General features: G+C 36.0%; 3 protein-coding genes across 6 annotated transcripts; 2 read left to right on the top strand and 1 right to left on the bottom strand.

Moving 5' to 3' along the window:
* Positions 1–119: 119 nt before the first annotated feature.
* Positions 120–6,425, top strand: LOC136783941 (transcriptional repressor CTCFL-like). 4 transcript variants are annotated; one of them, XM_066744316.1, is made up of 13 exons: positions 120–287; positions 994–1,157; positions 1,223–1,446; positions 1,533–1,900; positions 1,967–2,136; positions 2,214–2,350; positions 2,410–2,560; positions 2,656–2,797; positions 2,929–3,201; positions 3,274–3,410; positions 3,596–3,738; positions 4,628–4,858; positions 4,929–6,425. In XM_066744316.1, exons 2-13 carry the CDS (start codon positions 1,034–1,036, stop codon positions 4,986–4,988), a joined length of 2,160 nt encoding a protein of 719 aa, XP_066600413.1. In that variant the 5' UTR covers positions 120–287; positions 994–1,033; the 3' UTR covers positions 4,989–6,425. The 4 variants fall into 4 exon arrangements, with proteins under 4 accessions (XP_066600413.1, XP_066600418.1, XP_066600417.1 ...); XM_066744321.1 differs by having other exon boundaries at positions 121–287; positions 3,620–3,738; XM_066744320.1 differs by lacking the exon at positions 120–287 and adding an exon at positions 398–895.
* Positions 6,426–7,127: 702 nt separating this feature from the next.
* Positions 7,128–9,018, top strand: LOC136783895 (odorant receptor 9a-like). Its single transcript, XM_066744241.1, has 7 exons — positions 7,128–7,252; positions 7,358–7,808; positions 7,938–8,223; positions 8,301–8,400; positions 8,472–8,582; positions 8,654–8,809; positions 8,895–9,018. Exons 1-7 carry the CDS (start codon positions 7,250–7,252, stop codon positions 8,943–8,945), a joined length of 1,158 nt encoding a protein of 385 aa, XP_066600338.1. The 5' UTR covers positions 7,128–7,249; the 3' UTR covers positions 8,946–9,018.
* A 1,941-nt stretch (positions 9,019–10,959) lies between these two features.
* LOC136783912 (homeobox protein Nkx-2.5-like) lies at positions 10,960–12,395 on the bottom strand. Its single transcript, XM_066744278.1, has 3 exons — positions 12,056–12,395; positions 11,836–11,924; positions 10,960–11,753 (listed from the first exon to the last, which is right to left on the bottom strand). The coding sequence occupies exons 1-3, from the start codon at positions 12,393–12,395 to the stop codon at positions 11,010–11,012; spliced, it is 1,173 nt and encodes a 390-aa protein (XP_066600375.1). The 3' UTR covers positions 10,960–11,009.
* Between the last annotated feature and the right edge of the window lie 212 nt (positions 12,396–12,607).

Below are 12,607 nucleotides of genomic sequence, written 5' to 3'. Positions count from 1 at the left end.
AAAGTGGGAGGGGAGGAAGGGTGATATATATGTGTTGTAAACAAGACGAACAGGATCGAAGGAGTGGGAGACTCTGTTGCGCAGTTGACACTGCGCAACATTTGAACTTTGCAGTCGGATCGGCCATCTTGTCAGCCAATCTTGTCTTATACAACGCCCTCGCGCGAACGAATTCGGCTTTACGTGGAATTATTGTATAACCGTGAATCCGTAAGCAATCTCCCGTGTGGTATTATTCAAAATGGTGGACTTGGCAACTTTGATTGTTCTTGTTCTGCAAAAATCTGGTAAGTTGTTGGCCCAGGACAGATAAAAACGGGCGACATTCCTTCCGGGAGTTCCGGGCGCGTCCTCCATATTGATGACAGCGCCGACAGTGATAATTTTCTGAAATTTTTGTCGTTAATGCCCCCTGTGTCCTGAAATCGAAAGCATCCGTGTTGTCTTAAAAGCTTCCCGACAGAATGCGCAACTTCGGGTGTCCTTGTGCTCAACTAGAGACCGCGATTACGGTGCCCTCCAGGTCCTGCCTGAGTGCGTGCTAGCATTTCCACGCGTTCTTCCAACGGTTCGCTGTTGGCTTGCACTTCGGACTTCACCTATGGCGTCACCCATTCGTTCATCCAAGCATTCCTCTATGCCACAGCACTATGGCGTTCCTCGGACGCGTGCATCCCGCTTTTTTATCTTGCATCCTGTCAAGTCAATCCTCCTCGCTGATCCATCCATTATCGCCCCAGGAAGCTTATTTTTGCTTACCATTCCTAGTACCCGATGCTAAACTTACCACAGCTCTCCTACCTCAGTCAAATTTTTTTCTGTGAATATTGATTTTTCTTTAATTCCCCACAAACACTATCTTGGTCATGGTGGATATCTTCACTACTTATGCTATGTATGAAATTATTGTAGTCTTTACTGCGAGGTGTTTATATCCTATTGCAATATCTCAATAATTCTACAATGTTTCTTACTAATAAAAATGCTTTTCAGGTTGACAAAGTATTCTTCTGCTTGAAATAAAGACACAGTCATGGCAACTACTACTATAAAGTTGGAGGATGGGCAGGAGTCTGTTACAGAAATACAAACATATTTGGAAACATTTAATAAGGAAATCGAAGGAGGACAGGGCGAGCAGTTGCAACATATGCAGTGTCAGTAGTTTTATTTCCTCTTAATTTAATTGTAACATTGTGTAACCATATATTTTTTTATATAGTACAACAAGTTGAAGGGTTATCTGGAGGTGAAGAAGGAGGCACTTACTTTGTTGACCAAACTGGACAGTATTATTATCAAGCCAGTAGTGATGATACTCCTGTAATGACACAAGTACAGATTCAAGAGGTTGAAGAATCTGATGTACAAACTGAAAATGATGGGATTCAGGAGGAACAATATCATGAAATTGAAGAGCTTGACAATGTTGAAAATGATGAAGAAGTAAGCTTGAAAATAATAAGTTGATTTATCTCTATTAAGTTGATAAGTGAAATATTTTTCATAATCTGTGTACTTGGTTATTCCAGCAGGCTAATGTAATAAACAGTGAAAATAATCAAGTCATGATTAATTCTGGTGATGCATATCAAACTGTAACTATTGTACCTTCTGAAACTAATCCTGGTGAAGTAAGCTATGTATTAATAGTGCAGCAACCAGAAACAGAGGAAAAGGAGAGTAAAGTTACAGAAGGAGAAGTTGTAGAAGGGGAAGATGGTGAAGGGGAGCAAGATCTTACTGTGTATGATTTTGAAGATAATGAGGATAATGAAGCTGCAGTTGAGTCAGAAACGGAAGATGACAAGACCAAAATTATCAAATTCCTTCCAAAGAAATCGCAAACAGTAACTCAGGCTCATATGTGCAATTACTGTAATTATACAAGTCCAAAAAGGTATTTTGAATAATTACAAATGATTTCTATAAAAAAAATTTTTCCTGAAATTTTTGTATGCCACAGATATCTTCTCTCTCGACACATGAAATCTCATTCTGAGGAAAGGCCGCATAAATGCAGCGTTTGTGAAAGAGGTTTTAAAACTTTAGCATCTCTGCAGAATCATGTGAACACTCATACTGGAACAAAGCCTCATCATTGTAAATTTTGTGAAAGTGCATTCACAACTTCTGGTAAATAAGCATTTCTTCTCTATTTTTTGTTACAAATAACACAGTGGAATCTTAAAAGACTCATTTTATTTATATAGGTGAGCTTGTTAGACACGTCCGATACAGACACACCCATGAAAAACCGCATAAATGTCACGAATGCGACTACGCATCGGTTGAGTTGTCTAAACTGAAGCGACATATTAGATGTCATACCGGAGAACGGCCGTATCAGGTATATTACAGCGTAACCTATTTTAAAATGAAAATCCTAAACTAATAATACACTTTCAGTGTCCACATTGTACATATGCAAGTCCTGATACTTTTAAATTGAAAAGACACTTACGAATACACACGGGAGAAAAACCTTACGAATGCGACTTTTGCCAAGCCCGTTTTACACAGTCCAATAGTTTAAAGGCTCATAAGTTAATTCATAATGGTTTGTTCTGATACTATATATAATTATGAAAATAACAATCATAATAATCATTAAGGCAAAGATACAGTTTTGTACAAAAAATTTATATTTTATAGTAGGCGACAAGCCAGTATTCCAATGCGAGCTGTGCCCGACGACTTGTGGCAGGAAAACTGATCTTAGAATCCATGTTCAGAAATTGCACACATCGGATAAGCCGTTGAAATGTAAACGCTGTGGAAAAACTTTTCCTGATAGGTATGTTTTGGAAGTCTTTAGCTTGATGTCTAAAAAAAATATTAACAGTTATTACTGATTAGTCGCGCGAGTATCTTTATTGTTTCAATAGCGTTAGACAAGATTACACAAGCATTTTCATTGTTTTGCAGGTACAGCTATAAGCTGCACAGTAAAACTCACGAGGGTGAAAAGTGTTATAAGTGTGATTTGTGCCCGTACGCATCCATATCTGCGCGTCATTTAGAAAGTCACATGCTTATTCATACAGATCAAAAACCGTACCAGTGTGACCACTGTTTTCAATCATTTAGGCAAAAGCAGTTACTTAAGCGTCATTGTAATTTGTACCACAATCCCTCCTATGTTCCCCCACCACCTCAAGAAAAAACACATCAATGTCCCGAATGTGAAAGACCATTTAGGTAATTTTAAAAAATTTGTGAATTTAGAAAACTGTCACGGCAAAGTAAACTATACTTGCATTTTAACTGTAGGCATAAAGGAAATCTTATTCGGCACATGGCTGTTCACGATCCGGAATCGTCGCTTCAAGAAAAGCAGCAGGCTCTCAAGATAGGCAGACAGAAAAAAATACAGATAATCGATGGCCAAAGGGTGGAAGTCATGACTGGTATGAATGCCTTAAATATGTTAAAATTATTAATTCTTATAGAAAAGTTCAGGATAAAAGCATACACGATTCTGGATCTTATCATACGTTACAATTGCATGTTATGAAAAGTCACAAGGAATTTACGATATGATCTGTCAATAGATCATTGACTAATTATCCGCGTGTTTATCTTCTGAAAACAGGAGATTTAGTTAGTAAACTTAAAGGTTACGAAGACGATGAGGAAGAGGACGAGGACGATATGATGGCTGTAGAAGGAAGTGATGGACAGCAGTACGTCGTGCTTGAAGTAATCCAGTTGGCCGATAACCAAGGAAATGATCAGGTAATTTTGTAACTAATTACATAAATATGTTGAGATAATTCGTATATATATATATATATATACTAGGGTGGTCGTTAAAAAAAATTTTTTTGACGGATCCCCAAAAACCACTAGTATTTGATGAGAAACTACAGTGGTTGAAACCGTGGCCTGCTAAATGATGGAAGAAACACGTGCCTCATTGCGATCAAATATAATTTTCGAAGAATTTTACAGTTTTTCGCAGATAACTCATTAAATATTCGATTCTATGAAAAGATGCATATAACCTTTTCTCTGAAGAATTAAATTCTACATAATAAAGGTTGTATACATTTTTCTTCTAGAATGCATACTAATCGAGATATTCCTGAAAAATCGATCCTCTTTTTCGTTTATACACATTATATTGACATGCTCATATGAGTAGTTATTCTTATTTCGCTGTAGTTACACATTTTATTTCTCTTAATTTAATAAAATATGTTTATTGTACGGTAACCTAAAAATAATTATTCATATAAACATATCAATATAATGTGTATAAACGAAAAAGAGGATCGATTTTTCAGGAATATCTCGATTAGTATGCATTCTAGAAGAAAAATGTATAGAACCTTTATTATGTAGAATTTAATTCTTCAGAGAAAAGATTATATGCATCTTTTCATAGAATCGAATATTTAATGAGTTATCTGCGAAAAACTGTCAAATTCTTCGAAAATTATATTTGATCGCAATGAGGCACGTGTTTCCATCATTTATCAGGCCAAAGGTTTCAATCACTGTAGTTTCTCATCAAATACTAGTGGTTTTTGGGGATCCGTCAAAAAAATTTTTTTTAACGACCACCCTAATATATATACACACTCACACACACACGATATTTAAGATTAATTTTTTTTGACAGATGGCTGTAGTGGCAAGTGAGGATGGAGATTTAGTAATGCAGGATCCACTGAGTCAAGAAAGTGGAATCGTAACTGGCACGGGGGAAGATGATATGGAAGACGAGGACACTGAAATGGAAGAGTTAAAAATCGAAACAGTTTCACCTGGCATTTCGACCAAATCTTCATCTCAAAATGCAAATAATCCGAAATTGCAAAAAGAAATGGAAACGTGTTTTGGGTTTGACGATGTATGTCTTAATTTGAAGCTGACATAAAAAGATTTCTTTTTTATTAAACGTTATTCAATTTATTTTTCAGGAAGAAGATGAAGATGAAGCTGAAAGTGGCAATATAAATATATTGCAAAGCATGTCGTAATGATAAAATGCAAGCATGATACGAAGTAAAATTCTTCTACCTGATAGTCAGATATTTCTCTTCTTACATGTGGTAATGTAAGAACAAAGACTGTAGCTCCAGTGTTGTTATTTGGAATTACCGTATATGTAACTCTATCGACACTGGCCTCTTGGAATTTCTGTGGTCCATTATTACGGTACAAGAACTTCTTTTACTACTAGTGCATTAGGTATATAATATATATATATATATATATATATATATATATATATATAATTTATGGATAAACATTAGCACTTGTGGTTATACAAGCTATCACTCTCAATTGTATATTTATAACAGTGTAAAATAATTGATTTTTTGTCAGCAAAATAGTTAAAATGACTGTTTTAAAGTAAAGTGTAGTGCTACACATTAATTACCGAAGGAGAGTTGCATTGACAACAAAGATTGGCATAATATTTTTAAAGGCTCTGACTCTAACAGTATACCATCAACTTTAGGGCTAAATCTACAGCTGTAGAGGTATAAGTTTCTGTTTATAGGTAATTACTGAAACTTATCTTACGATATTAACAAACACGATGCTAAATCACGATGTAAATAATTGCTTAATAAATATAACATTAATTAATAGTACCTATGAGACTAGTTGTAAGTATGAATGAATAATAGGCAATCTGTGTAGTGTTCTTGACAGATAAAAGGCCAAGAAAAACAGTTGACAGATAAAAGGCCAAGAAAATCAGCTTTGGTTTTTAATGTTATTTTCTGGTTAACCTGGGAGTCGCCAATTCGGTATACGATGTATATGAATGTTGTATGTAATTCGATAGATAAATTTTAACCAATATGTAATAAAGCTTGAGAGATCTTTACAGAATGATCACCTATTTTAAGGAAAAAAAATAAAACTTTTGGCTGTTTGTTTTTTTATTGCCAAAATTGTTTCGGGTCCCAGAATCTCTAATTGAAGATATTTAACAATAAAAATTGATATAAAAATGAACGAGCATTCCTTCCAGGTTGTACCTTTCCAGACTTGTGGTGTGTGTAGAAATTGAATAAAATGTTCTGAAAAATGGAAGAACAATACAACGTTTTAATTCGTACTAAACGCAATTATTTGTCTACTTTTAACTAAACGATACGTTTCTTAAATATAATAGATAATTTGCTTTTGTTAAGCAATAATATTACGATGTTTGTAACTACACCGTTGCTCACATATGCCTGTCGTACCGATGACAGCAATAAATATGGGGAGGAGCGTAGAAAAAGTAAAAACAAAGGGAAATCTTGTAAAAAGTATGTACGTTTTTTTACACTCCGATTGTACACTTGTAATTTAGTAGTTTATGATGATTGTATGTTCAAAAGTATGCATTTTCTTACATTATTCCAAAGAAAAAAAGTGTAGCTTTTTCTCTATAATAAACGTTACACCATCATGAATAGTTTCTTCTGTCTCAGGATCAACAAAATAATGTTAGTCTTTAGGTTTTATTTAGTGAAAATAAAATTGTATATAAAACACATTAGATGGTATGAAAAGAAAGTGGTAACTGTTAAGAATGTTTCGCGAAAGATTATTTATTCCGTAACATTTGATTTTTTTTTGTCACATAAAATACCTTATAAAAGCAAGCGCTGCAGAGTAAATTCTTATTGCGGAGCATTACCATTCACTAATCTTTATAACGTAAGCCTCAACAAGTTTTACCCCTTTAGCGATAAAATGGTGTTCCTCCGATGGATCTTGTCATACTGAAATAAAAACGGATATATTTCTGAAAGGAAGAATACAACACAAAGAAACAATGCTAAGGTAAGCGAATGACGGATGTGAAAGCTTTCACTTTTTATTATAATTCCACGTGTAGATATTACCGGTAAAGAAGTCCTTGGAGAGCGCGTGTAACGGCGATACACTTGCGTGATAAGCGACTATTAGGAAAACATCAGCAACTAAAACTTGATCCCTCTAGGCGTAGATTATAGAAATTGATGGGTAATAGCCGCCCATTGGTAGACAGAAATGAATACATAAACGCTACTTAGAACAACTTTTATCGATCGCAGATTCTGATCCCAGCGAGCAACTTTTCGACGGCGCTGAACTGGCACAGTATCAGTTCCGAAAAATACAGTCTACGCGCAAAAACGTTAGCCCAATATACAAATGAAATTAACAATTGATTTTAAATATTGCTACGAAATAGTTGCTTCGCGATATTCATTTGTGAACACTCGTTAAAGAAAAGAAAGAAAAAATCGCAATGGTAAGTTTATAGGATGATTAAAAAACTGAGCAAAGCTATAATGTTTTATCGCTGACTGAAACGAACAAGCTAGTAAATTTGTTGTTAAAACCATTGTTACCATAGATTAATTTATCTCGGTTCTACGACAAGGATGTTTTGTCCTGGAGTCAGCGCCTTCTGGGATTTTCTGGGCTCTGGCCAGAAGTCAACGATGATAGACGATTTTTCTGCTACATTTCTTACGTTATAATATTCACATTGCTATTGTTCGTGACGTTAATTCAAAATCTGAACGATTTAGAAAAGACAATGATAAATACAACATTATTCGTACCAACGCTACTGATAGTGCTGAAAGCTTTAATGTTTCGATGGAAAATGAGTCTTCTCTTACCATTATTGTCAACCGTTAGAAATAACGTCATGCAAGGATTGTTTCAAGGCAACGATGAGAGAGAGACAGTCTTTCTCTATAATATATTTTCAACAATGTTCAGCATGTCTTCTGCATTGTCATTGTTTTTGGTACCAACGATGTTTTACTCCAAACCAGTCGTTGGGTGCATATTATCAAGTAATATTAATTACAGTTTTATTCATAGTATATGCGATGTTGCTTCCTCCGTTATGTCCGATTGAAGCGTTGAGCTATAAGCAATTATTACGACTACTTTCTCTTTTATTAATTATGCAATTTATTTAGAGTTTAATAGTTGCAGTCTACCGTACGAAATACCATTGGAGATATATCCAATTTACGAAATTCGTGGTATGCAAAATTATGTGATATTTTGCATTTGCTTAATACCGGCAAGTACATTTCTTACTGTCGGTGCGACTGGAGCTGACAGCCTTTTGGTCAGCTTGACGTTTTATATTTGTGGCCAGTTCTCAGTGTTGAACAGTCGCATACAAAGAGTGCCTACAGACCAGGACAAATATTACCGTAAAATGAGGAGTCTCATAGAGCGTCATACGCATCTCTTGAGGTAATCTCCATTCGAATCTTAGAAATTGGCCTATATATATATAATATAAAGAATTTAATTAGCTGTGAATTTTCTAGAATGGCCACGATTTTAGGAGATGCATTCAGTTCTCTTATGTTTATCCAAACTTTGGGTCTTATTTTTTCTCTTTGCATCGTTGGATATCAACTTTTAACGGTGCCAATCGCATTATCGCTAAAAATGAAGCAAACGTGAAGTATATAATATGTCCTTTTTCATGAATTCAGGTAACACAGAGCGGCGAAGATCTTAACACTATTCATTTTATTATATACGCGTGTGCCGTGGTTCTGCTAGCGTTTTGCTATTGTTTTCTTGGGGAATGTTTGATTCAGGAAGTAAAGATTTGACAAATTTAATATCACCGTGGAAATTTCTCGACACTAAAGGAAACTGTACAATTTTTCAGAGTATTGCTATAAATAATGCAATATATTCATCGAATTGGTACGAATTGCCTCCCGAATGGGCAAAATCGCTGATGATTTGTATTCTTCGTGCACGCAAGCCGCCGACGCTTCATGGTGGAAAATTTTACGAATTCTCCCTCGAAACTTTTGGTGTGGTAAGTATTGTGCACTAATTGTTTATTTGTATAACGATAAAAGTGGTGTAAAAAGCAAATTAAGAAAAATTTGAATTTTTTTCAGATCATGAAAGCCTCATTGGCCTATCTATCAGTTTTGAAAACAATAACATGAAATTCTCTTTGTGATTAGAAAAAATCGCTGTGGTAATATAGAAATATTTTAAACAAATATTAATTTACGAAAAAGGAGCTTTTTATCTCTTCATTTCTCCAGATAGCTAGACTCATTAGCCATCTGGTCAGGTATATAGCTCCGTTGAATTATTAATGCATTTCTCAGATCTGTATAATTAGGTCGCAGGCGCAATAAGTTGGCAGGTTTTAAAAGTCTTCGGTCGTCTTTCATGTTATTTCGATTTGCTTTACGATAAAGCTACCACAGACGCTGCTCCCTCACGATCGCAGGCAAATAAGATCGAATTTCAATGTTTAATGTTCCATGATTGATTATGTAAATATATGAGCTCGTAATGGCCTCGCATGGCGACTTCTATGTAGTCACTGGATTAAATGATGCATCGATTACATTCACAATAAAGCGTAAAAAACTGATCGATTATGAAGGAAATTCTACAATGGACATTTTCCATCAAATGAACACAGCTATGATTTATTAGCTTAATCGAAGAAATTTCTGAAATTAAGAGGACGGAAGGATGTATGCTTGGAAATTTTGCATTACACTAATGTATATATTTATTTCGTTATTATATGTCTTTGGCTCAGAGATAGCAGCGATTTAATTACAATGTAAAGTACATATACGCTTACACTAGGAACGAGATACAATCTAATTCGTTTAACCTAGATTTCATTGCACCTTTGATTATGCTTATGCTATTTATTTGGTAGCGAGACTAGTCGCATAATTTCGATATTTTTATGAATATAACATTGTTTAAAAATATGCTTCTTAACACATTGCGTGCCACGTCATCAGTGTACGTGTGTATAAAAGACAGTATATAGATTTTATATTTATCATTATTTAAGCACTTTATAATAAGTACCTTTATACCACTAATGTTCAACTTAACAAATTGATCACACGAGCGTTTTAGGTATTATACGTTTTTAACAATAAAAAGGATCCACCGGGTTTTAAAAGAATTCCAAAGGATAACTTCAAGAAGATGCTGATATCTCTCTCCGTAATTATTAAAAAGATTGAATTTTTGCACATGACATGTACATTACGTCTCTTAAGGTATACATTAAGAAAAGATCTTGTGTAAAATTTCAACACATGATTAGTAGCTACGGAGATAAGCATAGATGTTTTCTCACGTATATATATATTTTGGGGTATATATTATAAGTGAAAAGTCTCCTATAAAAATAATTCATATAAATCAACAAATTACAATATTTTTCTTATTGTACCGAAAGAAAAATGTAAAGAGAATAAATTTGGCACGCAATATGTTAAATTGATACTCGGTAGCTCGTAGGTACAAGTTTTTTGTTCGCTTTTAATATAGCACGTAATAGAGGGGAACCGATCGACTCGCCCCGCAGGATCTCGAGGTTTTATCAGCGTGTTCCCATGACTCTTTACGGTGCTAGTAGCTTCATGAACAAGATTACACGGTGCGCTCCGATTCTAATCTACACTGTCGGAACACTTGACTGCCAGATGACCCGTCGTGCTTGCGCGATAACCTAAAAGGCACCCATGGCTTTGCTCAAGCCGTCAGAACTCACCTATTTATAAATACCATTTCGCCATATTTTCTTTGGTATCGCCTTAACGAGTCCCAAGCCTCACATGCGCCTGCCGTCGGTTCCGTTAATGAAATTTATGAGAATCACACCGTGGTCCACCACCCTCGCTAAATTATTATACTATCGACATACGCTCACACTGACGCGAACTTAGCACGCTCGTATAACTTTCATTTGGAGATCAGGTTAAGAAGAAAGAATGAGAAAATAATTACAAGCACTATTTTCACACGTCCCTGCCAAGTTAAATATTCAAACTTATTTATATTAGACAATGAAGCAACGTAGCTTATATTTGCGTCTCTCATGGAAAGACACGCACCTTACATCTACTTATCACGCATATAATATTACAATTGAGAGAGAAAGAAAACTTACGTGTTAAGAGTAATTTTACACTATTGACAATGAGAAGAATTCAACAGGACTTTTATTGTTTTAGAGTCTCGTCTTACCATAATCTTTGGAGACTCTGTTCCGTCGGTATTTGTTCCATATAATTGACGTATTGCATTTGGTAATTGGTTGGATTGATGTAATTCGAGTAGTTGTAGTCCCCGTTTGAGATCTCCATTACAGATTTGTTTTCGGGGATAGCTTTGAGATCGGCGAAGGAGGAGGATTCGCTGGACGATGTTTTGTATTCGAGTTTGATCTGCCTGTCGCAATCGTGAAGCGTCGATGATCTTATCTCCGCCGGGAAATTCGATCGGTAATCGTTGAAGTGAACGTGTTGTCTCTGATGAAGGTCCGGGGTCAGTGTTGTTTTTACCTCGGCGATCGAGTCGTTTCTGAACTCGGGACTGACGCTATTCTCCATCCTCATTTCCATACTCGAGCGGAAGTCGGGACTGGCCCTCGTGTCCAACCGGAAGTCCGGCTGCATGGCCATGGCCAGATCCGAACGAGTATTTGTCCAATATGGCGCGCTGTACGATTCTTGTAGGACACTCGGTTTACCATCCTTTATCAGAACTGGCACCGCTATCTTCTTCAACGATTGATTCTTCGCGTTCTGCGACTGCAGCTTCTCCGAATCTTCGATCCTCGCTCGCTTGTTCTTGTAACGCCGATTCTGGAACCAAATCTTCACCTGCGTACTGGTCAGCTTCAAGGTCTGCGCCAACATTTCCCGCTCCGGTGCGCTCAGATAGCGTTGCTGTTTGAATCTTTGCTCCAATTCGTAAACCTGGCTCTGAAGAAATATCGTGTGACACGGTTTATGTATATACTTTTGGCTCAAACATTTAGACATATTTCTCTTAAGCGATACTCACTTGTGAGAATAACACTCTTGGCTTCCGTTTCGTCCTTTTACCCGATTGACTTTTGCGCAATTCTGTTTTACTCGAAGTCACAACGTTGCCTGTGAAATTAAATTGCATACAGCGTTAAAGCGATTGATTTTTAAAAATAAATAGCCTCCATGTATACAGTATGAAATTTATCACACATTGAAATGTTATATAATATGATTAGATGAAAATTGAAACTTACCATCCTCGATGATCGCAGCTTCTTGGTAAGGTGGAAGAACCTGACTCAATTGGTGAACGTGGCTCATCTCCGTGTAGTTTTGATAAGAAGGTAGATTTTGCTCCTTGAATTTTTCGGTCATCCAATTATTTTCCGCGGTCACGTAAGAAGGATAATAATCGTGAGTGATTTGTTGCTGTTGCTGCTGCTGCTGTTGGTTTTCTTGCTGCTGGTGATGGTGATGATGATGATGATGATGAAGATGATGGGGTACTGGGAAACAATCCATTTCGTTTAGTTGATGATTTTCATTAAGAATGTCACGAACACTGAATGGAGTGGTTATTGCGGTGGACAACATATTTAATGCATTATTGATGATCCAAGATCGATTGTGATCCAAATGAGAATTAAATCATCCAGGAAAACGATAGTTTCATCACTCTTTCCTCAAGCTCCAGATAGTTAAAAGGTAGAAATTTTGCACTTGCACGTTTCGATCGGTACTTAATTTCCTCTGGTAAACACTTTGAAATGTGAAACATCAGACGCGAGAAACTCTTGTTTTTGCAT

The sequence above is a fragment of the Prorops nasuta genome, unplaced genomic scaffold (genome assembly GCF_024137725.1).
Source record: "Prorops nasuta isolate Cenicafe-Biocafe unplaced genomic scaffold, Cenicafe_Pnas_1.2 PNAS00038, whole genome shotgun sequence".
Classification (NCBI taxonomy): domain Eukaryota; kingdom Metazoa; phylum Arthropoda; class Insecta; order Hymenoptera; family Bethylidae; genus Prorops; species Prorops nasuta.
Note: the sequence above shows the minus strand (reverse complement) of the source record. Positions and strands in the feature narration are given on the sequence as shown.

Excerpts from the sequence above, each read along its gene's own strand:
- LOC136783912 (XM_066744278.1), bottom strand. The coding sequence starts at position 12,395 with ATGTTGTCCACCGCAATAACCACTCCATTCAGTGTTCGTGACATTCTT. Across the intron at positions 11,925-12,055 it reads AGCTGCGATCATCGAGGATG|GCAACGTTGTGACTTCGAGT; the intron begins GTAAGTTTCAAT and ends TTAATTTCACAG. Across the intron at positions 11,754-11,835 it reads CAAGAGTGTTATTCTCACAA|AGCCAGGTTTACGAATTGGA; the intron begins GTGAGTATCGCT and ends ATATTTCTTCAG.
- LOC136783895 (XM_066744241.1), top strand. Across the intron at positions 8,224-8,300 it reads CGTCATACGCATCTCTTGAG|AATGGCCACGATTTTAGGAG; the intron begins GTAATCTCCATT and ends TGAATTTTCTAG. Across the intron at positions 8,810-8,894 it reads CCCTCGAAACTTTTGGTGTG|ATCATGAAAGCCTCATTGGC; the intron begins GTAAGTATTGTG and ends AATTTTTTTCAG.
- LOC136783941 (XM_066744316.1), top strand. The coding sequence starts at position 1,034 with ATGGCAACTACTACTATAAAGTTGGAGGATGGGCAGGAGTCTGTTACA. Across the intron at positions 1,901-1,966 it reads AATTATACAAGTCCAAAAAG|ATATCTTCTCTCTCGACACA; the intron begins GTATTTTGAATA and ends TGTATGCCACAG. Across the intron at positions 2,561-2,655 it reads TCATAAGTTAATTCATAATG|TAGGCGACAAGCCAGTATTC; the intron begins GTTTGTTCTGAT and ends TATATTTTATAG.